General features: G+C 55.7%; 1 protein-coding gene across 1 annotated transcript; it reads right to left on the reverse strand.

Moving 5' to 3' along the window:
* FOSB (FosB proto-oncogene, AP-1 transcription factor subunit) lies at window positions 1-7,426 on the reverse strand. The gene is made up of 4 exons (XM_041746356.1): window positions 6,293-7,426; window positions 4,039-4,359; window positions 3,691-3,798; window positions 1-2,746 (listed from the first exon to the last, which is right to left on the reverse strand). The coding sequence occupies exons 1-4, from the start codon at window positions 6,416-6,418 to the stop codon at window positions 2,285-2,287; spliced, it is 1,017 nt and encodes a 338-aa protein (XP_041602290.1). The 5' UTR covers window positions 6,419-7,426; the 3' UTR covers window positions 1-2,284.
* Window positions 7,427-24,088: the final 16,662 nt, after the last annotated feature.

Consider the following 24,088-nt stretch of genomic DNA (forward strand, 5'->3'; position numbering starts at 1 on the left):
TCATATTTAAGAGCTTTTTATTGGCGACAGTGCAGAACCATGGCGGGAGGGTCGTGGCCCAGTGCCAGCCAGCCCCAGCCCCCCGACGGTCAGGTGCAAAATACAAAAAAAGAGAATCACAAATACAGCATGGGGTGGGGGGAGTCGCGGAGTCAATAAGTTGTGGTCCGGCAGGGGCAGGCCCTGCTCACAGTCTCACACTCACACCCAGAATCCTTAAAAGATACAGGTTGTAAAAATCTATGATCCCTCAGGCTCGCTCACAAGAGTAAAATCTCATGTCCCCAACACACCCAGAGTCAGGAGACAGCTGGGGAGGATGGGGGGCCATCAGAAAAGAGACACACTGGGGGGTGGGGGGGAGCGGGCACAAGACCAGGCAGAGAAGAGACCGGCGTGGGAGGGACTCGAGAAAGAGACAGCCAGAGACACTGCCCCCAAACGACCAGAGGGGCCCGGGACAATCAGAGGAGACAGCTAGAGACAGCCAGAGGAAAACGGGAGCCTGACACAGGCTGCCTCGAAGGTTCCAGAAGCAGTGCTTCCAATTCAACGGCACTGCTTTGGGGGGCCGGACGTGACCTAGGCCGACGCTGCAGAAGCGCTCACACACACTCACGCGCACGCGCACACGCACACCCATATATAATATATTTATTTATACATAATAGATATAAGTGCCTTTCGGAAACCAGGAAAGGGATAAATAGCCACGGGGACAGGGGGCGCGGGGACGGGGCACGTGGAATGTTTCCCATGCAGCACAGAAGGCGGCGTGGCCCACCCGAAGTTAAAATTAAAAAAAAAAAACAAAAAAAACAATCAGCCTCACGGTAGAATTCCCGTGAGGTGAAGCACGGGAAGAGTAGGGATGGGGAGCCCAAACCAAGAATCTGGGGCTGGGGGCCTGGGGGGCTAGGAAGCTGAGACTGTGGGAGTCCAGCCCCTTTGAGTTTGCCAGTCCGAAAATATTGGGGTTGGGGGGTTGGGGGGTGGGGGCGAGGCCTCAGCCTTTAAATCTTCTCCGGAAAAAAATACTGGGCCCCCTGGCAACCTCCCATTAGTCCCTTTCTAGAAAGGATGTAGGGGTGCCACGAGGAGGGAGAAGTGGGCGTCCTAGGCCGGGGTAGGGGGACAGGCCTTAGACAAGAAGGCCAGGGCTGGGGGCTGCGGGGTCCTGAGGACAGAGGCCACGCGGGTGGATAACTGTCACCCCCACTCTCCGATACTGTCACCCCTGGAGTCTAACTAACTCACTGTTGAGGGGAGGAAGGAGGCGGCTGGGAGGAGGGGAGACCAAGGAAAGGCTTTGAGGCGTGGGGAACACAATTCTCTCCCGTCCCCAGGAAGGGTTCTGTCCCACTGGGCTTCCCTCCCCCGCCCCCCGCCCCCCACCCCACAATCCGGCCAACCCGGTTCACAGTATAAAGCACTCCAGCAGGACGGGCATCACAGCGCCCCCCTGCCGCCTGAATCAGAGAGGCCCAGCAAGGAAGGCCAGGAGGGAAGGCTGAGCCAGGCTGGGAGGCTTGGGGTAACACTGTAATCAGAAAGGAGGACTGGGGGCTGAATTGGACGGTGGTTGTGATGGGGGATCCTTAGGAGACCAGAAATTCAGAGCCACTTTTGCTGGGAGGGAGAGGCTGGACAGCCAGGGAGGGAGGTTCACATTTCAGACTAAGTCTGGGTGGCAGGGAAGGAGATTATCATAGGGTGCATCAACTTCCCTTAAAGGGAGGCTCAATTCAGAGGAGGATCTAACCACGTGGAAATGTCAGATAAATAAGCTAAGGTCCGGGAAGCAGGGAGAACCACCTGGGCCTGGTTACCCCCTGAAGGGTGGGCGTGGGCAACATCGTGGGGCAGTGGTCTGTGGCGTTTCCTTGTCGGGCCTCTCTGGGAAGACTCCAGTCCACCCCGCAGCTCACCACCAGTACCCCTTTCCCTCCGCCCAAAGCGAGACGCCCTCCCCCCACCCTCTCCCCTCCCATCCCCAGAGGTTGGGTTGAGGTGAAAGGGCCAACCGGCAGCTGGGGGGGGGGGGGTCCATTCCCTCCCCAACCCCTGCCCCCAAAGTCACCAGCGTTCTGGCCTCACCGGGCCACAGAAACAAGAGGCGGCACAAAACACAAGGAGGTCCTCCTGTCCGATGACAGTGGTCGCAGAGAGTCAGACAGGAGAGGCAGGAAGGCCACACACCCGCTTTGTCTCTTCCCCTCTCTCTCGTCCTCCTCCTCTTCCAAATCTCTCTCCCTTGTGTTTGTTTGTTTTGTGTCTAAAGAGTTCACAGAGCAAGAAGGGAGGGCGAGTTCAGGGGGTCGGTGGGCTGGTCACTGCCGCTGGGGCGTTGGGTGCCGGCGAACGCGGAGACCTCCGGGCAGGTGAGGACAAACGAGGAAGTGTACGAAGGGTTAACAACAGGGAAGGGGTCGCCGAGGACTTGAACTTCACTGTGTGTAAAGAGAGAAGCTGTCAGGTTGGGGGCTGCGTCTTGGCTGGTCTGGAAGGGCAGGGGCGGTGCTGGCGGGGGCGGCAGCAGCCAGCTGAAACCATCTTCCTTAGTGGATGCTGACCCCGGCAAATCTCTCACCTCCGCCAGCGGGCCAGGACCCGGCCCCTCTTCGTAGGGAATCTTGCAGCCCGGTTTGTGGGCCACCAGCACAAACTCCAGACGCTCCTTCTCCTTTTGGAGCTCAGCGATCTCCGACTCCAGCTCTGCCTTTTCTTCCTCCAACTGATCTGTCTCCTGAGGCGCAGTCGTGGAGAGGAGGGAAGGAGAAAAAGTCGTGAGCGACCAGAGAAGGTGGGTCGGGGGAAACCAGCTCCCTTAGACGTGCTGCGGAGGCCCCCGGGGGCTGGAAGGCAGCTCCACATGGAGAGGAGAGACCTCCCGATATGGGGGTCCCGGTGTGCTATGGATGGGACTTGGGACAAGGGTCTTGCCTCCGAGGAGCCCATTTTCCCCATATGTTCAGTGGGAACTGAGAAGGGTAGACATATGGGGGGCTCTGGTTGCAAGAGGCACTCGGAGGTTTGTTGAATGAATGAGCAATCGTTACATGATTTTAATGCCACCTCCTCTTCTCCGTTACCCTTCCCTCCCCGTCTCCCAGGGAAGAGGCCAGGTGGCACAGGGAAGGAGAGGATCCCACCCCCTCTGCCCTGATTTCCTCAAAGGGCAGCAGGTCACCCTGTAGGCACAGCTCCCAGACCGAGGTGAATTGTAAAAAAGGGAAGGGAGTGGTGGCAGATGCCACCTGCCCATGGTCTGAGAAGCACGGGTGCATGTGACAAGAAACTGACCTAGGAGAAAAGCATTTTGTTTCCCAGACTTTCCGGAATGCCAAAACTAGGAGGAACCAGGAAGGTTCCACGAGGGGTTGAAGAGATGGAGAAACTGAGTCCAAAATGGGTTATGGCTTGCCCAAGCCCGAAAGGGAGGAGAGAGGACAGGACCTGTTAAAGGTCATAAGCCAGGGCAGGCAGGGCAGGGAGTACATGAGGGGCTGTGTGTGCGGGGCGGGGGGGGGGGGTGTTTTACACTGTCTGGCCACACCCGTACCTGAGTTCCTTGAGAGGAACCTCTGGCAGTGAGTCAGGCCAAAGGCGCAGGTGGCAAGGGGTAGTGGATGGGGGAGCCCCCCACCTTGGGTCAATGTACCCTCACCCTGCCCCAGGGACCATGCTCACCGCCTGGAGCCGGTCAGTCAGCTCCCTCCGACGATTCCTACACTTAGCTGCTGCCAGTTTGTTTCGTTCCCGGCGAACCCTTCTCTTCTCCTCCTCCTCCGGAGTCAGCTGAATAAGGGAGACAGAGGCCATGAGGTTTGGGGCATGATGCACTGCCTCCATCCATTCCAAACCTCCTCTTCTTCCAGAAGGCCCAAGGGCCAGAAGAGGACCCCTCTGGTCCTCACTGACTGTGGGCAAGATTTCTGTGGCACTAAAGCCTTGCTGGTCCCTCACCCCATGGGTGAGAAAGTTCCCACCTCTCTTGCTTCCCACTCCCAGCCCCAAGTTCGGGTGCCCCTTACTCACCGTCTCCTCTCGGGGTCTCCGAGGCCGGGCTCGGGCGGGGCGGGCAGGCCCAGGTCCACTGGTGGTTCCGCTGGTGGAAGGCCCACCGCTGCCACTAGCTCCGCCACTGCTGTAGCCACTCATGCCCGGCGTGGAGTAACTGGTTCCTGGCATGTCGTAGGGGTCGACAGCCGGGGGCTGGGAGGCCAGTGGTTGCCCCTGGGACTGGGCCATGGAAGAGATGAGGGTGGGTTGCACGAGCCACTGGAGGTCCTGGCTGGTTGTGATCGCGGTGACCGTGGGCACGAAGGAACCGGGCATTTCCCCGAGACCGGCGCACTCCTACGGGGTGACACATACACACACAGGCGTAGACACACAAACAGAGACACCGACACACACACACCCAACACACATACACACACCGACCCCGTGAGTGAGCACAGGGCGAGCGGGTGTGGATGTGTGTGTCACAGGCAAAAAGCCACAACACCCACCCTTCCACTACACCGTGACGCAGTGGTTAATGAGAGGATTTCTGCTCAACTGGCTTCTACCTCCTCCTTCTTCTTCGGGGAAAGGTTGCACGGTTCCAGCGGGTGGTGAATCACACCCCGGGTTGGTGACTCTTAGGTGGGGGGGTGGGGAGGAGGCTGGACACAGCCGGGTGACAGAACCCCCGGGAAGGAGTCACAGCCACACACACAGCCACAACACCCCACCCCCACCCCAGAGGCAAGGGGAGGGAGAGGGAGAGGCCTTAGGCCAAGCCTTCCTCCACACTCACACACATACACACACTCCTCTGAGCCGGGGGGACGAGAGACTGGAAGGTCCATGAGACCTCCGTGCAGGGAGGGGGGGTTCTTAGTTAAAGGGGTGTTGGGGGACAGGCCTAGGAGTTTAGAACAACGTTTCAAGTAATTGTCTCTCCACGGAGTGAGGCCAAGTGACAGGTTACGGTGGACGGACAGGTAGAGAAAAGTGACGACCCGGGTTCCCTCAGCCTGCCACGGGGAACGAATGGAGCAGGTCCTGAGCCCCCCCAGTCCCAGCGGCGCTCATCTACCCCCACCCCCAAATGGAATCCTAGAACTGCTCGGCAGGCTTAACTACTCTCCCGGGGGCGTGGTGAGGGATGGGCTGGCTCACTGGCCAATCAGAGCCCTGGAAACCCAGAGGGGGCGGGGCTCCTGGAGACCACCTGGCTGGTTCCCCCAGGGTTAGACCCTGGGTAGTCCCCTCTTCGGACACAGCGGAGGGCTCGGGCGTCCGGAGCAGGGGGATTGGGACTGTGTCTGTGTGTGCCCTGGGAAGAGGGTGACGGCCACCCATGTTTCCCAAAGAGATCCCGGCGCACGGACGCCCGCCGCCCCTGAGATCGGAGAGTCCTGATCCCCGCAAGGTCCTCGTGGATCCATTGGATCGCAGAGGGTCCCTCCTGTCGCGACAGGAATCCCATCACTCGGCCTCTAGAGGCCCGTAACGGAGACCCCAGTGCCGAGGAACCACGAGTTCCGGGGACGGAGGGGAGGGGGAAGGGAACTGCACCCTACAAATAGGAAGGGAAAGTTGATTGGCCAAAGCCCGCGCCGCGGCGGCCAATCGGAGCGCCGGGCTGCCCCCTCCCTTAGCAACGTGGCCCCGGCGTTCCAAAATAGAACGCTCCGGGACGTCAGGGGCGGGGCGGACGAAGGGGGCGCCGCGCGCCGTGCGTGCCCCGCGTCAGACGGAGGATTCCAGCGCGTCAGCCGTTACGCACGGGTCCCCCGTTACGTCTCCGCGCAGGAGGCGGAGGCTGCGCTTCCAAGTGAGGGTTCGAGGCCAGCTTGCCGGCGGGATCGAGGGCAACCCGATGCCGGAGTAGGCGCTCCGATGGAGAAGGAAAAGGGAGGAGGTCGTTGGCAGCTTCCCTGGGGTTTCGCCCACCTGCCTAACTGCGCTGGCTTCAGGTTGGGGACTGAGTCGGGAGCAGTCCCGGAGCGAGCTAAAAGTTCTCAGCCCTGCCACCGCATACACGTTGCACTGAACGGAGCATTCTCCCCACCCCCAAGCTTACCCCTCCGCGTTCCCTCCCTGCGATCCGCGCACACCACCAATTGCAAACGCGTCCCGACTCTGCAGTTTGCAAAGTGTGCGGTGAGCCTGTCTCCTCTCAGATCCTGAGTTTCGGTGCGTCTTTATTTGGGGAGAGGGGATTGCTCGCTCCACCCCGATTTAAAAAAATAAATGAAATAAAACCCGTAAAGCAGCACCCCAACCCTCCAGAACTTACCTGGGAGGCGGCGGCGGTGGGTGGACTGCCGAAGGAGTCCACCGAAGACAGATACTGAGACTCGGCGGAGGGTGAGGAGCTGCACCGGGAGCCGGAGTCGTAGTCTCCGGGGAAAGCTTGAAACATTTCCCTGGGCACAGGGGGGGCCCTGTGACCACGCTGAGGTCGCCGGGAAGCCAAGGCTATGGCCGGGTGGAAAAGAAAGGTGCGAGTCCGGGGTGAGCCGAGCGCGTCCCCAAAGCGCGCTGTCCGAGAAAACTCGGGATGAGGGCAGCGTCCCGCTCCAACAATGGCAAAGTTTCTGTGCAATTCCTCTGCGGTGCCCAGGCCCCCACAAGATGCCGCTGTGCCTCGAAAGTCCAGGCTCCGTAGGACCCAGGGGCGTGGGGGGGGATCGCTCCCCCAGAGGCTGAAAGCGCTGTCTTGCCGTACAGAATCTGCTTCGGGTGCGGTCTCCTCCACGCGTCCAGCGGGTCCCACGGGGGGAGGGGAGTAATAAAGAAGACAAAAAGAGTAAGTCGCTCCTCCAAGATAAAATGTAGAATTATCTAGAAGAATCCAGCCCCCAAAACTTTCTCGCCGGAAAAAAAAAAAAAGCTGAACTTCACAGCCCCCAAGAAGAACCACAACAATCAAGTCCCCAAGTCCCAGCTCCGCCTGTCCCTGCCGAGGCCGTAGCTCTCAGTTTTATGAATGAAGCCCAAAGCCGCCAGCCTGTATTTATATGCCCGGGGCCCGCCTCTCTGCTTACGTCACCCTACCCAAGCTCCACAAACTTCCTAAAATCTCTGGCCCCGCCGAACGCAGCCCCGCGCCGTCCGGCAAGAGGTCTGCCCTGGCCTCGGTCTGTCCACCTGCATCACCTTCGCGACCCTGGGGGTCGTGGGGGCTACGTTCCAGAGCCCTCGGCGGGAGGGGATCCCGGCCCCGCCTCCCAGAAGTTCCTGTGACGCAATTAGCCATATAAGGAGCTCGGCCGGCGCGGCTGAGTGTTTGTTTGGTATCCTAGCAATTACGTCAGAGGGAATCCCTCGCTCGCTCGCGCGCTCACCCCGCGCGCCTGCGGAACCCGCCCGCGCCTGCGCAGTACCGCGCCGCCCCGGGGGCTGAGTATTAATAGGCTCTGAAACTAGCCTGGAGAAGACCCCGAGAAGCGGGCACCCCTCACCTCTGGCAGGCCCCCTCAGTTCTCCCGGGGGTGCAGCGCCCTCGCTCAAGAGGAAGGTCAGATCCCCAGGAAGAGACCCTGGCTAGCGTGGCGTGAGTCACGTAGGTGGGGAAACTGAGTCTCGAGCGGAGTGGGAGGGGTTTTGCTGCTCCAGGTGAAAGTGGAGGTGGGGGTGGAGCCCCGAGGCTCTTGGAGGCTTTCGGCCCTGACTCGGGAAGTGTTTTCCCGCTCTGAGTTTCAGCTTCAGTTTTCCCGGCTGGACAAAGGATGTGTGTCTTGGAACCCGCTGGCCCCGCAGCCCGGCGTTCGGGGGAGGTATGCAGGTTCGGAGCGGGTAGAGAGCGAAATTTAGGATGAAGCGTCCCTGCTGACGGGGTTGGTAACCTCTCCTTCCCGCGTTATAATCCTACCTGTAGACAGAACGAATGTGTGCGTGAAGAATCATTAATAGTTATGATAGATGCTGGGCGCCTGGGTGGCTCAGTGGTTGAGCGTCCGCCTTTGGTTCGGGTCCTGATCCCGGGTGAGATCGAGTCCCGCATCGAGGTCCCCGCAGGGAGCCTGCTTCTCTCTCAGCCTGTGTCTCTCATGAATAAAATAAAAATAATAATAGATGCCCTGTATTTAACAATGACCAAATACCAGCTCCTGTACTAAGCCTTTGAATATGAGATTTGTAATCCTCGAAACGGTGTTTGAAGGTTAAGGGAGGAAAATCTTCACTTTCTAAAAGAGGAAAATAATACTCAGAGAGGTTAAGTGACTTGCCTGGGATCCGATGGCAAGAGATTCAAACCCAGAATGTTAAACTCCAGAGCTCCTACTTTCTTCCTGATTTCTGAGAACTGCCTGGTTCAGCGAAACTCCCTGAAGAAACTGGGTCTTGGGATTGTTGAAATGATAACGGTGATACTGAGCAGAAGCTCTAAGCCTTGCGAACCTGCCTGTCTGCTCACAGTGTACTGTTGTGACCCAGGCACAGAGGGGTAGAGTTGCTTCCCTGCGGCCCCTCCCAGTTAGGAAATAGAGTTCAGGAGTTTAATCTGGGTATTTGGGATGCCACAGTCCCTGGCTCTTAAGCGCCCACTGGAAAGGGTCCCACCTGCTGCTTCACAAATCTCAGAGATCCTGGGTTCGGTACTTCCCCTCCAGTGTGGAGCCAAACCTGGCCCTGGAGGGAGAAGCGCTTTGAGATTGCTGAAGCCCAGAGAGGGGGAGGCTCTGGCTCAGGGTCACACAGCAGGTCTGAGGCAGAGCAGGAGGGGGTGGGTGGACCCTGATTCCCAGCAGAATCTTCGTTCCCTGCTTTGATAGTGGGGAGGAGATGGGGAGATGTGGAAGGCTGGAGGAACACAGGGGGCAATCTGGGGAGGTCAAGGTTTCCAGACAAAAGTCCAGCTTCAAGCTTGCCCTCCACCCCATTCCCCTACGCCCCCTCTGTCTGCCATCAGTCTGGAAGTAGGGACAAGGACTAGGAGATGACACAGCAACCACCAGCAGGCAATGACTCGGCTCCAGCAGCAGACAGGGAGTGACCCCTCGTTCCCTGTCCTGTCTAAGCCCCTCATCTCTCCCACAGAATTAAGGAGACACACAAATACCCTGGCTGCCCAAAGATCTTCACACCCTTACACCCCGACACAGGTGGCCCACACGTCCACACAGTCACCGGCACATACTCACAGGGTCATGCGGGCACTCAGACATTCACCCACGACCAGCAACATATATGGCCACACAGAAAAACAGCTTCACCCACACCCACATATTGAAACACACAACTGTCATGTGGTCACTGACACACATGACCCACACACCTTCACTGTGGATGCACATGGACGCTCTTCACGTGATCATAATGAGGGCTAACTCTTCCCCAGCCCTCCAACTAATTTCTTTTCTTCTCACCACACTCCTGTAAGGTAGGAACTTGCATTTAACCTGCAAGGAAATGGAGGCCCAGAGAGGTGGAGTCACTTTCTTAGAGTCACACAGCAAATTAGCGGCAAAGCTGGGATGCCAAGACAGCATGTCAGAGCCCATGCTTTTATTTTGTTTATTTTTTTTTCAGATTTTATTGTTAAATAATCTCTACACCCATCATGAGGCTTGAACTTACAACCCCAAAATCAAGAGTCGCATGTTCCACCTGCTTAGCCAGTCTCGGTGCCCCAAGCCTGTGCTTTTAATGAGTTATGTATGTCAATATATTCACATGCATATGATTATGCTCATGTAGACACTTTGCATTTATGCTCTTGACAGGCAGACCCAGAATCTAGACACCCTGGGCTTACATTCTTGTCATACCACTTAGTAGTTGGGTGACCTTGATTCAGTGATGTTTGGAGCTTCCATTTCCTCATCTGGGAAAGGAGGACAGGAATAGTGCCCAGCTCATGGGGCTGGTGGGGGACTACATAAGATGAGTATCAGGAAAGCTTCTGGATCACACCTAGCACATTGTAGGGAGTTGTTTTGTTATGAAAACAGAGCCACCCTGGGGGACCTGGGTGGCTCATTTGGTTAAGCATCTGACTCTTGATTTCAGCTCAGGTCTTGATCTCTGAGTTGTGAGTTCAAGCCCTGTGTTGGGCTCCACACTGGGCATGATGCTACTAAAACAAAACAAAACAAAACAAAACAAAACAAAACAAAACAAAACACAGAAACAGAGCCATCCTGACCTTTGCAGATGTGCACCCTCCTAGAGATGTCACCCTGAAGCAGAGATGCACAAGGTCACATTATAACTCTCTTGAGCCATGGATACTTTTGTTTTCATTGCCTTCTTCCTCCATAAAGACATCTAAAATTATATTTTATGCAGCACTTGGGTAATTCAGTCATTTGGGGGTCTGACACTTTTGATTTCAGCTCAGTTCATGATCTCAGGGTCATGAGATTGAATCCTGCATGGGGCTGTGCACTCAGTAGGGAGTCTGCTTGAGATTCTCTCTCCCTGACTCCCTCTGCCCCTCTCAATCTCTCTCTCCCTCTCAAATAAATAATCTTTTAGAAAAATAATAAAATGGGATTATTATGACTGCATTGGTATAAAGACAGAGAATACTATATATTAGAACATTTTCTTTTACTTAGAAGTTCAGGGTTTTTTTTTTCTTCTCATGTTAAAAGAAATTGCATTTTGGGGGTGAGGCCCTAAAACTACCATAGGCTCTAGTGCCGTGCCCTCTGTGCCTAAGGGAAACGTTAGCCCTGGTGACCACACATGCACACACACACAAACACACACACAGGTATGCACACCTTGTTCACAGAGTATGGGGTGGGCAAGGCAAATCTTTCTTCACAGGGCTCAATCCCAGGGAGTTTCCAGGAGGAGGAGGACTGGAATATAGGGGAGAGGGCAAGACACACACACTCACTCACACACGTACATACCTGCTCTGGCTCTGGAGGGCTTGGCTCTGCATGGGGAAGGGGAAGAGGGAACCCTCAGCCTTCTGCCCCCATGGGTGGGGGCTGGGGTGGCAGTGCCAACTCCCCCTTGCTCAGAGGATCCTATAAGCAGCCCTGGAGGCAACTCTGCCAAAGGTGGACCTCAGCACATCCTTCTATCTTTCCCTGAACAAAACTCTTGCAACCCTGTTCCTCAGTTTCCCCATCCACAGAGCAAGACAGCTGGATGACAGTGGGCTCTGAAAGCCCTTTCTGGCTCTCTAATTTAATACTGAGAAGAAGGAGGAGGAGGAAGAGGAGGAGGAAAGCAAATGCTTAGTAGGCTGTGCTGGGTGCTTTCATGCACGTTACCTCAGTTAATCTTCACAGCGGGCCAGCCCCAGGAGGAGGTTGTGTTATTATCCACATTGTACAGAAAAGAAACTAGGAGGTGAAGCCTGAGAGCAGGGCGTCTGAGCTGTTGGTGTGATGGCGAATCAGTTGGGGAATCTGGTTACAGGGCTGATCTGATGGAGCCTTTTGCATTTCCAGCAAGCCCCTGGGTGATGCTGGGGCTTCAGCCCCCAAGAGAAATGTCTGTGGGGGTTTCTGCGTCATGGAGTAGGGTGGGGGTGGGATGCACCTGGAAGTGTGTGTCTTGCTGTTGTGACTGTGACCTCCATGACTGTAGGGCCAGGCAGGTTAGTTACTGCTGGCCCCTTGGTACCCAGCACTGAATAGTTTTACTGGCCAGCTAGGCCAGCTCCCCACTCAGCAGTCCCAGAGGCCTCCTGGAGTGGGTGTCTATAGCGTGTCAGGGAAGCCAAGTAGTCCAGATGGGGGACTCCTAGCTTGACTTTCCCAGCACATTTGCATTTGGAATTCAAACTCCTCATTCACCGTGGCCCACAAGGTCCACCATAACCTGGCCTGTGCCAGCTCTCCATGTTCTAGATGTCATGGTCTCCCTCCTTGTCTTCAGGTCTTTGAATGTGCTCTGTCCTCTGCCTGAAGCACTCTCCCTGTCCCTTGCTTAGCCTCTTCCTCCAGGTAGCCCTCCGAGGCAGCCCCCCTCCCAGCTCTGTCTCTCTGTATTCATCACCCTCTGGGAATTGGATCTTTCTCTCCCACCAGGCTGCATTGTAATTGAGGCCTGGGCTGAGGCTGTCCGGGTCACAGCCAGGTCCAGCACAGTGCTGGGCATTCAGTAGGCACTCAATAAACATTTGTTGACTAAATGAATCTTCACCATTCACTCATTTATGCATTCAAACCCTGACAGATTGTCTCAGACAGAAGCATATCGAGGCCTCTCTGTTCCTTTGCCATCATGCTCTTTGAGGGGGAAAGATGTTATAGACCAGTTGACAGGCGGGGAGGCTGTACGTGGGTGTTGGGGCCTGGCTCCAGGTGTTGATAAACAGTCGGCCTGCTCATACTTCCTGCCTGGATCTAAGGGGGGAACTGAGCCGAGCTGGTGACCTTGGGTCTTTCCAATCCTTGGTGAGTTGGATTGGGTTGGTGTGGACACATTTTTCAGGGGTACAGCAAAGAAGCAGGTTTGATTTACAGAATCCAAACCGTGGAGGCAGAAAGACACGTACATGCAGCAGATACACAGGCACATGCCTTTCACTTTTGTCTGCATAGATACACAGATAACGAAGTCAGTGCACAATCACACACACACACAGCCAAACACACACCATTGTGCATCCACAGCACAGAGGTGTGCATACACCAAACCACATAGGTACCGACATGCTCCTTTGTCGGTCTGCACAGACACACAACTCCACATGCACAAACTGGCTGAGTTTACCCCACTGCCAGGTAAGATCCCCCCAGAGCTGTGGACTCATGGAATTTCTTTGTGCTGAGATGCACCCACAGATGCATAGGCCCAAAGAGCCTCTATGGACTTGCTCAGAGTTGCATGAAAACCTATAGAACAAGGCACACAGATCACACACCCCACTCCAACATGCACTCACACACACAGTTCTACATCTTTGGGCCTGCAGACCTAGCTAAGCAGAGGCCACTCTCAGCTGCTGGCCTGTCTCAGGCCATGGGCCAGGGGTGCTGTGAACCCCTTCACTGTGCAGGTTAGCTTCTCATTCACCCCCAACCCAGACCCACACAGTGCAATGGTGTGTCACTGGCTATCATCACTCCAGGCATTGGTTGGCAAGAGTGGTCTGCGATGTTAGAGCAAGCCAGGAGAACTTCCTGGTAGAGGTGAGTCTGGACAACCACCAAGTCCTGAAAAGATTTAGATAAGGAGCGCTCTCTCCCTACTGTAGACATGTAAGACCAAAGAAGGGGAAGCAGCAGAGACTGTGGAAAGCTGAGAGGAAGGACCAACCCGAGGTGTTGAAGATGACTGTTTTGAAGACCTTTCTGGCTGGCTTTAGGATGAAAATAATCAGAATAGCAGTAATAATATGGTAACAGTCATTTAAGAAAATGACCATGTGCCAGGTGCTATGTTATGCAGAACCACTCTATCCTCTTCTTTAAGCCAGACACCCAGTGTGGGGCTCCAACTCATGACCCCAAGATCAAGAGTCACATGGTTCACTGAATGAGCCAGCAAGGCCCCCCTAGAACCACTGTATTTTTATTTTTTTAAGATTGTATTGATTTATTGATGAGAGAGACAGAGGCAGAGACACAGGCAGAAGGAGAAGCAGGCTCTCCATGGGGAGCCTAATGCGGGACTCAATCCTGGGACCCGGGGATTGAGCCAAAGGCTCAGCCACTGAGGCGTCCCACCCAGGCATCCCACCACCGTATTTTCTTGTTTAACCCTTCCAGTAACACCATAGGGTGGGCACTAGCTGTGTGACCCTGCACAAGTAACTTAACTTCTCCGAGCCTCAATGTCCTTATCTGTGAAGTGGGGGAGAACAGGACACCTCCCCCCAATCCTGGTTTTTAGGAGTACATGAGTTCATATGCAAAGTGCTTAGAATAGTGTCTGGCAGAAAGTATGTTCCCCGTGAGCTTAAGCGCTCAGGGCGAAAAGTCGTATCATCCCCATTCCCCAGATAAGGAAACTAAGGCCGGGAGCCCTTGCGGAACCTGCCCAACTTGCAGGCTTGCGTGTGGTGTGAGGCCCAGGTGCCAACCCAGGCAGGGAGGCCCCGCAGCCCCCGGCTGGATGGGCTGGATGGCTACAGGGCCTCACCACCTGGGGATCGGAGTGTGCGAGATCGCGCGTGCCTGCAGGTGTGGGTGTGCGTGTGCGTGCGTGCGTGAGCGCATTGTATGGCGATGGCCCTGTTCCCTGACCCCGTGGCTCCCTGCGCAAGCAGCGGGGCCCACCCCACCCCGGCAGGTCATCCAGCCGCGGGCCCGCAAGCCACAGCCTCCCGGTCACACCCACGCGGGCTTCCTCCTCCAGCGCTGGGGCCTCCCCGCCGCTCTCCGCCCCCTGCCCCCCCCCCCACGCTGTCCCTCCTGCACGTCGGGGATGCCTGCGGCCGGTGGTCCCCGCCAGTAGCCGCCCGTCCCTGACTCAGGCCCCGGTGCCCCCTCCCTGACCCCCGTGCGGCCTGCCGGCGGCCCCCGCACCCAGACTGGCCGCGCGGAGGTGTCTCCTGGGGGGGGTCACAGCGGGCCACGTGCCCGCGCCCGCGGTGGCTGAATTCCGCCTGTGATTCAGTCCGCTTGTCTGGGCTGCCGGGGGTGCCCTGGCTGGGTGATGTCAGCGGCCAGGTATGCGGCCCCGGGGTTTCTCTGAGGTGACTCAGGCGCCTGAGCTACCCTTTCCCTCCTGCAGCAGACACTCCGGGCATCCGTCCAGGGCGGGCAGCGGGCCGGCCGCTTGCCACTCCCTTCCCGGCCCCTTCCACGCCCTCCGCGGCGCTGAGCTGTGGGAACGGCGGGGTGGGGGTGGGGGCAGGCCCGGGGGAGGGGGTACCCACAGGCCGAGGGCCCAGAGCCAGCCCTGCATGCCCTCGGGCCTTCCCCACTCCCCCCCAAGACCCAGACTCACGGGTTGTTGTGGGATGAAATTCATCCACTCTGTATTCATCCAATCCACCAAACACACTCCTCAGCGGGGCCCCTGTGTCAGGCAGTCTAGCCACTGGTGTCAGAGCCGAGAACAAGACAGAAGTCCCCGCCCCCAGAGCCCCTAATGGTGTCTACACACTGTACCTTAAGATCATTGCTACCGTTACCCCCTCCCCAAATCCCACCAACCAGCCTGCAAGACTCAGACTGGTCTCTCTTCCTCCAGGCAGCTCTCCGACAGCTCCAGCTTCTTTTAATCCTTAGCCCTTCATGGTCCTTGGAAGAAGTCCTTTCTGGAATCTGACCTTCCATCAGCCTGCCTCAGTGGATACTTTTTCTTTTTTTCAACTCTGCGTTCCTGGTCCCCTTGAAGGATTTGAACCTCTACTCCTCCCCCCTCACCCCCAAACTCCACCCCTCCTTGGCCTTCCCAAGAACCTGAGCTTCACAGTGATGATCGTCACTGGGCCTTGTAGACTCTGAGTGCTCGTTGCATTCTTACACCAGGACCAAGACTTAACAGACATGGCTTCATTTGGCTACAGTCACTTCTGGAGGAGAAGTGCCCATTTTATAGGAAGGAAACTGAGACTCAGAAGTAGGTCACGACCACACAGCTAACACCCGAGTCTGTAACTTGAATTCAGGACATACGCATCCAGGGCCGAATAAACAGGAAGTAATAATACTGCTGACGATCAAAAGTGCTATTTTTGTAAATATTTATTGTGTGCCAGGCACTTTCTAAATGCTCTCTGTACAGACTCATTTACTTCCCACAACAGTCCCATGAGTGGGCCGATTACATCTCCATTTGACAGATGAGAAAACTGAGGTATGTAGAGGTCCTAATGCTAAAAGAGAGAAGCACACAGTTTCAAGTCCACAAATATTGACTGAGGCCCTCCTATGCGTCACATAGGGTGGCGAGTACTGAAAACTAGAGCTGCGCAGCCAGACACAATGCCTCCTCCTGTGATCCGAACCGCACAGAGGAGACCACCACCCAGAAGCACAGAACCACCCTCACAGTTACACCAATGCGTGCACTTGACATGGACACACATGATTCATTGATTTATTCACTCAACAAATAACTACTGAGTACCTATTGTGTGCAGGGCAGTGCTGGGGACCCAGCGGTGACAACAGCTCTGGGCCCTGCCTTCATGGGGCACACAGTCCAGTGGAGGAAACAGACTGTAGATAAACAAATGTATAACTAGTAGAAATTGTGATAAATGCTGGAGAGAGAACTCTAGAGATAATCTGCTCACTACAACAGGTACCTGCGTATAGTTACACGCACGTGACCTATATGAGATTCAGAACCACACACACAAAGGACTAGAAATGCAAACCAGAGGCAAAACCGTACACAGGCACTGTGCTTACACAGTTTCCACATATGACCACATGCAGAGACACAACTATACACTGGCATGCACGAACACACACACACATGCAAACACACAGAGTTAGCAGGGCTCCAAATACCCATATATCCAGATACACAAATGCAAGCTGGGGAAACTCTGAGTCTGGTAATTAGTTGCTCTTTCACTCACAAAGGAAGCCCTCATGATCATGCTTTCACACAGGAAATACCAGACGTACACATTGTCACTGGCAGAGTCATGCACCTCCAAGTCACATCCATTCACACTGTCACACACCCAATTTTTTCTCTCTGCTTGGACATCCGCCTCAGCCCTGGTCACATGAAGCTATTGTATGGGGGGTGTTGGTGGGGGGAAGAAGTTGGGAATGAGCTATTAGACCCTCCCAGCTGTGGACAGCATCTCCGACACAGGATGGAAGGACCACGGGGCTGCCTGTCTGATGAAAGAGGCTCAAGGACAGGCAAGAAATCAGAACCCGAGGGGGAGCGGGGAAAGGCTCGGGAGGGTGCTCTCTCGGGCTGTGGCTCCAACTGTGCGCGCGAGTACAGTTTTGTCTCCACTGGTTGACCTCCATAACAACAGTGCACCCAGAAACCCGGGAGGCTGAGGCAAAAGCTTGTGTCTATTTTGGTTGTTATTGTTTTGGGGGGGAATATGAGACAGCCACGGCGCGGGAGACGCTGGACAAACAGACATGCCGGGGAGGAGGGGGCCCAGACGAACAGATACCCGAGCGGAGGCGGTCCGGGGTCAGACAGGAGGAGCGGGCGACAAGCAGACGGCGGTTGTCTAAAGGGAAACCGGCAATTTGGGGACCCGGTTCTCCCCCGCTCCCATCACCGCAGCCCACCCCCCCACCCCGGGCTCCCGGTCGGCCTGTCTGTCCGCCCGGGCCGGTCCTGGTTGCGCCCTGTGCGGCCGCGCAGCCGAGCCGGGACAAACAGCCTTCACGTTGCTAGGCGACAGCGTTCCACAGCCCGTCGCGTCACCACGTCTGCGCGGGCGGGAGGGGGGGGTGCGCGGAGACGGCGGCCGCGTCGTTTGTTGACGTTGCCTGGCAACCACGTTGGTGCTGCTGGGCAACGCCGGCCGACTGTTCGCTCTCTTAAAGGGGCAGGAACCTTTTACAGGCGCCGGCCGAGCGGTGAGACGGAGGCTGCAAGAAGAGGAGAGGGTCCCTCCTCAGGGGTAGGGGAGGTGAAGTGGATTGCAGGCCGGGTTAGGTCCTCCTGAGCAGAGAAAGAATATGAGGCGGGAGCTCTGAACTAAAGTATTTAAGATGTTGGTGCTAGATGTTAGACTGGTTACACGTGTGCATGGGTGTACTGCGGGCACGTCTCGGGGAATGGGTGGCAGCGATAACCAGCCAGACCGACCTGGGTTCAAATATCCCTTCTATGACCTTGGCCTGTAACTTCATTTCTCCGATCCTCTTTCCTTCCTGAAATGGGGGTGATAACATCACTCACCTCCAGAACTGTGACTCTATGAAGTCCTGTTAAGCACATAGCACATAGTAAGTGCTCTGTACATAACGGGTGTAATTATGTTATTTAATAACTGGGTTCTGTCCTTACCTCACTGGGTTTTGGAATAAATGAGATGGTGTTTGTAAAGTACTCACTATAGCACAGTGCACTCAATACATGGTGGGTGTGGGTGTATTATTATTATTAGTGTCTGAATTTCTTATCCTCTGGAAAGCACATCAGAGGGTATTGACAGTCATTGTCTTTCTTGGTGCCTTGTGATGCAAAGGCTATGGAATCAGGCAGATATGGCTGGAATTCCCGTCCTGCTGGATCCTGGCTGTGTGACCCAGAGCAAGTGCCTTGCCCTCCCCTGGCCCTCTGCTTCCTCTTCAGCGAAACGTGTGATCCCTCACATCTCGCAGAGTCACTTACAGATAATGGTCCTGGGTGAGGGGGTCCCCTCTTGTTGGGTGTGTCGGGTCAGTGCCCCATGTCTGCAGCATGACTCACAGGGCTATGTTATGTAAAGCTCCTAGATTCTGCACAGAGGGCAGGTTATATAAATGCGTTTAATGTGCATCCTACATACCGGGCCTAGGGAGGAGACCTGGCTTGGTAAGCTTGCAATTGCCAAACTATGGCACAGGCTGCTTCTAGGAAGGAAGGCCTGTAAAACATGGGCCATGTGTATACTGTCTCATTGAAAAGAAAATGTTCCCTCTTGGGGTATCTCTATCCCCCTAAATGGCTTGGTCCTGCCTCTTAATGTGTGTGTGTCTCTCTGTGTCTTTCTGACCCCTGCTTCTCTGTCTCTGTCTCAATATCTCTGTGCATCTCTGTCCCTGTCTCTGTTCCCCTAAGTTCCTCTCTGAGGCTCTGCCTATCCCTGGTACTCCCTCTTTTCCTAAGTCTCTATATCCTGAGTCTCCATTCATTTCTGGGTCTCTCTTTCTGTCTGAGTCTTTTTTGATTTTATTATTTAACTACCAAGGGGATTCCACTGATTCTGGAAAGCTCGGAGTCCCTCACAGTGACTACTGTATGATGTTGGGATGGGGCCTCTGCTCTCTGAACTTCTGTTCTTCCCCACGTGCAAAACTAGAAGGAGTAACTAATGCAGGCCAACAGGGGTCCCAGTCACCTAGGGAGCTTTTTAAAGGTGGATTTCTCCAGTCCCCTACCCAGAAGCTGTGGGTCAGAATCTCAGAGAAAGAGGTGGCAGGGATTAGAACATGTGAGATCCTCCCCACCACCACCTGGGGTGCTTCGGATCAGCTAGCCAGAACCGCTGACCTAGGGCCTCCACATACTTGTTCCAGCGCCAGGTTCTGATGCCACATAATAGGTGAGGTTCTATGGAGACTGGTGGCCAGGGACAAGAGTGATTTTCACTGTAGGTAGAAGATCAGAGTGTGGAGATTCAAATAAGAGAAGGGAGTGGGAGTGGCAGTGGGGGGTCTGAGCAGACAGCAAGATAGAGACTTGGGAGTCAAAAAGAGAGGAAGAAAAAAAGAGGAACATTGAGGGATAGAAAGAGACAGAAGTTCAATGTTTTCTGCACAATGCCTACAAATGCACCTCCCTGGTGGAGGGCCACGTCCCTGTCTGCGTGCGAGCTGGTGACAGTTTAGCAGGTCGCTGCAGGCAGCGCTGGGGTGTGCCAGGACCAGCGCTGGGATTAAGCGTGGGAGGCAGATGCTGGGCTGGGAGGTTCTGGGCGGACCCTCTCTGCGTGTACCTGCCTGCCTCTGAGCAAGTGTCCCCGGCCAGCATGGGTGACTGGCTAACAACCTGAACACCAGTCAGTTGGCATTCTCCTGTTGGGCTACCGCTTTGCCTACTGGGTATGGCCAAGGAGGATCTTGCTACAGGAGCCCTGGGGCTCACAGAGAGGAGTTTGAGTGTAGCTCCGGGCACTGAGGGTGTTGTGAATTTGACAACAGTCACCTTGACAGAGAAGTAGAACCATAGCATCTTTGGAGCCTGACCGAGCTGTGAGTCCTTAGGCAAGTTGAGTGACCTCTTTGGGGCTCAGTTCCTGCATCTGTGAAACGGTGTGTGTGTATGTGTGTGTGTGATATGACTTCTATGGAGATGCTGTGAGCACCACCTAACATAATGGTAACTACTGCCATCTATTGAGGGCTTGCCATGAATGTGCTTGTCAGCAAGTTTTGTTGCTCTCAGTTCAAACACTTCCAGAATGGGACCCCTGCTGCCCCTAGTCCAGTCACCATCACCTGTTATGCAAAACACCTGGCCTGGGGCTCTTCCCTGGTCTCCCTACCTCCACCTTTGCCTCTCAAAATCCATTCCCTACATACAGACCCAGAGATGCTGCTCAAATCAACATCAGTTCGTGCCCCTCTTTTGCTCAAAACCCTCCCGTGACTCCTGACTCACTCAGAGTAAAAGTCAAAGGCCTCCCCATGGCCCATAAAGTCCTGCACAATCTGACCTTACTCCCTCTCCCTTGTCTCTGCCACTCTCCTCCCCTTGTTCTCTGTGTTCCAGGCACTCACACCGGACTCCCTGTTCCTCCAAGACTCCAGACATGTTCCCACCTAAAGGCCTTTGCACTTGCTGCTGGCAAGATGAGATACTTTTAGGTGGGATTCCTGCACGGCATCCCCATCACTCACCTCTGGTCTTTGCTCAGACACCACCTCCTCCTGTAAGCCTTCCCTGATACTCTATTTAAGATGACATGTCCAACCCTCCCTTTCTCCGCACTTCCCCAGCGCTCAGTACTTTCCAGTGGCTGCATACCTTGTTTATTTATGTTTATGCATCGTTCACCACCTCCCTCCCCATACCTAAAGCTAGAGCTCCCAGGAGAGCAGAGATCTTTGTCCTAGTCAGGTCGTAGACCTAGCAAATCATAGGTGCTCGATGCATATCTGTTGCACGAATGAATGTACGGTATGTGCCAGAACTGTGCTCCGAGCCCTAAGTCGGCGAATTAACTGAATCATCACAACAGCCCCACATGCTAAGCGCGCTACCCATTTTACCGACGCGGAAACTGAGACTCAGAGAGGGGAAGTCCCTGTGACAAAGTGCAAAGGCCCTGAGATCAGAGGTAGATTATCCAGCCTTCGGAGACGTCCCTGCGGGCCTGGGGTTGTGTTGTCCGTGTTCACCTCGCTATCTCGGTTTTTATTTGGGGGGCCCCCCGTCCTCGCTCGCTTTGACTCGTGGCCCAGCGTCCCAGACAGCTCCCTGTGCCTTCGGCCTCCAGGAGTTTCCCCGTAAGCTTCTTGCCCCGGGGCCCCGAATCTACGAGTTCCGCGTTGCTGGCTCCCGGTCTCCGGGTCTCTGTGCCCCGCAGGCCTCCAGGGGCGAGGGATCCCAACTCCAGTCCCGGCCCCGCAGCCTCGCCGCCCCCCGGCCCCGGCCCGGCCGGGCTCGATCGCTGGGGCCGCCCCGGGGGGGGCGGGGCCTGTTGCCCGGAGACCAATGTTTTGCGGCCGCAAACTGGGTCTCTGGGCCACCGCGGGGGGGCGGCCTGGGAACCCGCGCCGGGCGTGGGAGCGGCCGGGGAGGGGCGCGCGCCGGCGGGGCCTGGGGGCGGGGAGCGGCGGGAGGGAGGGGCGGCTGGGGGGGGACGCGATGGGGGGGGGGGGACAGGAGCTTGGGATATCCTGGTAGTTTTGAGAAGACAAGAGGAGACTTGGGACCGAGATCAGGGACAAGAGAGAGGAGTAGGGGGTCGGTTTAGGGACGTGGAGGGGGGTTTGGGGAAGACTGAGATCACGGTGGGGGGTGGGCCGAGGGAGAAGATTGGGCGGCCGGGGTAGGAGGGCGGAGGGGTTTGAGGGAGCCGGAAGAGGGGCCCTGGGATGGGTGAATGAGGGCAGCCATGGGAGAATGGAAGTTTCGAGAAGCACAGTGGCCGGAGTGAGGGCCGGGAGCTGGGAGGAGGCGGAGTGTAAATATGTGGTAGGTCGTGCAAAAAAAGCCGAGCTATAGGGGGTGCGAGAATCGAGGGTAGTGAGTTTGGGGGAGTTAAGGGTCCCCGGGGAGAAGGAGGAGGATGAAAGGGGCCGGAAACATGGGTGAATCAGAGAAGGGGGCACCCCTGCCACTTGGGCTCCTGGCAGGAGGGGCACTCTCCGCCCATTGTCCCCGGACCGGTCAGGACGTCCGGCGACATCCTTGGGGACGCGACGTCGGGTTGTGTAACACCGCCAGGCCCGGAGGAGGGGCCAGAGTCGGGACTCCCGGTTCCTCTCCACGCCGCAACCCAAGGGAGGGAAAAGGGTCGGGATCCCCTAGCGGCTTGTTACATCACATGTGGGCGGAGGCCACCGGAGGCGCGGACTCGTTTGCCTGGTCACCCCTTGGCCCCACTGGAGAAGCAACGGCTGGGGTCCGAGACCTTCAGTGGGGAGGGGTATTGCTACGGGCGCCTTTGGCTGAGGGGGTCTGCTGGCCACAGCTTTTAGGCAAGAGGGTAAACTGAGTCCCAGAGAAAGCTGACCCCTTTTGTTTGATGCTGTCATTCAACAAAGATGTATTGAGGGGGCAGTGTCCTAGGTGATGGGGACACAGCAGTGAACAAAGCATTAGTCCCTGATCCCAGCAGCCTCGGGCTGACCCCTGATTCTGAGCCCAGACCAATTCCACCCCAGGCCCAGCTCCTTGAAGCCAGACGTCCTTCACTAGAAACAGCCCCCAAAAGATGGGTCCTCACATCCCACCTCTGGGCCACCCTTCCCCAGGGCAAAGGACAGAATACATCTCTCAGCTCCTGAGTCCCTGGTCTTTGCACGCTGCCTCCCTGTCGCCCCCACCCCCACCCATGGCCTGTCACTTCCTCCTATCCTCATCCCCCCCCCCCCCCACAGGGCATGACTAGAGATGCTGGTTGTAATAGGCAGTTGGCGAATCACTCAGACGTCATAACAGCCCGCTGTGCTATCACTGTGTCCCTGAAATGTCATCAAGCAGCCCCAATCTCCTATAAACACCTCTGGGGTCCTGCGGGCCTGACGAGGGGTGCTGCCCTGCTGCCAGTGATAACTCAGCCACCTCCCCCCAAGGAAGTGATTTCATTCCATTCAAACTCTTCATCAGAAGGCTCTGGAAGCCACCTTTCTGACTACTCTCACTTCTCCTCCAGGCAGCCTTCCTTGACCCCGCCACTGTGCTCTCTCCCCTCCACCTCCTGCTCCCCCTCCTTGGTGCAGTTCCCCATGGGTCTAGACTCTAGCCTTATGGACCTTCCCTCTCTGACTTCATCAGCTCCCAAGCCTTCAATTTTGAAAAGCTGTCAGAGCCAGGCAGGTGAAAGGACTTCCATGCACCTCTCCAGGCCTTAGTTTTCACTTCTCTAAGATGGGCACAGCACTGGTGCCTAGCCCACACACTGAGTGGTGATTTGAGTGAGGTCACCACTCCCGGGCAGGGGTTTAGCACCGGCCAGGAAGGACATGGTGAAAGCTCTTTGTTTTTTTTGTTTTTTTTTTTTAAATTTGTTCTAGATCTTATATGTGGTTGTCTGTCTTTATAAGCATGCTTCAGATTAGTGTTCTTTCCTTTTCTTTCTTTCTTCCTTCCTTTCTTTCTTTTTTTTTATTATTTATTTATGATAGTCAGAGAGAGAGAGAGAGAGAGAGAATCAGAGACACAGGCAGAGGGAGAAGCAGGCTCCATGCACCGGGAGCCCGACGTGGGACTCGATTCCGGGTCTCCAGGATCGCGCCCTGGGCCAAAGGCAGGCGCCAAACCGCTGCGCCACCCAGGGATCCCCTGGTGAAAGCTCTTTGAATCCTATTGGCCAACATACACAAGAAATAGTTAACAGTGAGAAGTAGGGATCAGAGGGAGGAACAAAATAAACTTTTTCAAAGTATAACCAATATACTCTCCATAAATTAAAAAAGACCTTATTATTTAAAATTCACCATCTTTGGACTGGTTTTGGAATTTATCTGGGTATCCTCCACCCACATCTGCTCCTTCCTCCTCCTAGGCCTCATCTCAGGGGGATCCCACCACCCACCCTGATACCTTGGCAGGAACCTGGGCCTCATCCCAGTGGCTCCCCTCCGTCCACAGTCTCTTGGCCACCAAGTCTGGTCCTCCCTACCTCCCGTCTCTCCTATCTGCCCTGTCCTCCTCTATCTACCTCCATAAGGCTGGAAAGATCTAAAGCATAAATCTGTCCTTGTCTCTCCCCTGCTCAGAACCTGCTATGACTCCCCAGTGCCCCTGGGGGAGTAGTCTGAGCTCCTGAGCATGGCCCACAAGACCCAGTCTGATCTGGTCCTGGCAGACCTTTCCAGCTTCTTCATTCCTTGATTCCAAATACATGATTCTTCAT

The sequence above is a fragment of the Vulpes lagopus genome, chromosome 2 (assembly GCF_018345385.1).
Source record: "Vulpes lagopus strain Blue_001 chromosome 2, ASM1834538v1, whole genome shotgun sequence".
Classification (NCBI taxonomy): Eukaryota; Metazoa; Chordata; class Mammalia; order Carnivora; family Canidae; genus Vulpes; species Vulpes lagopus.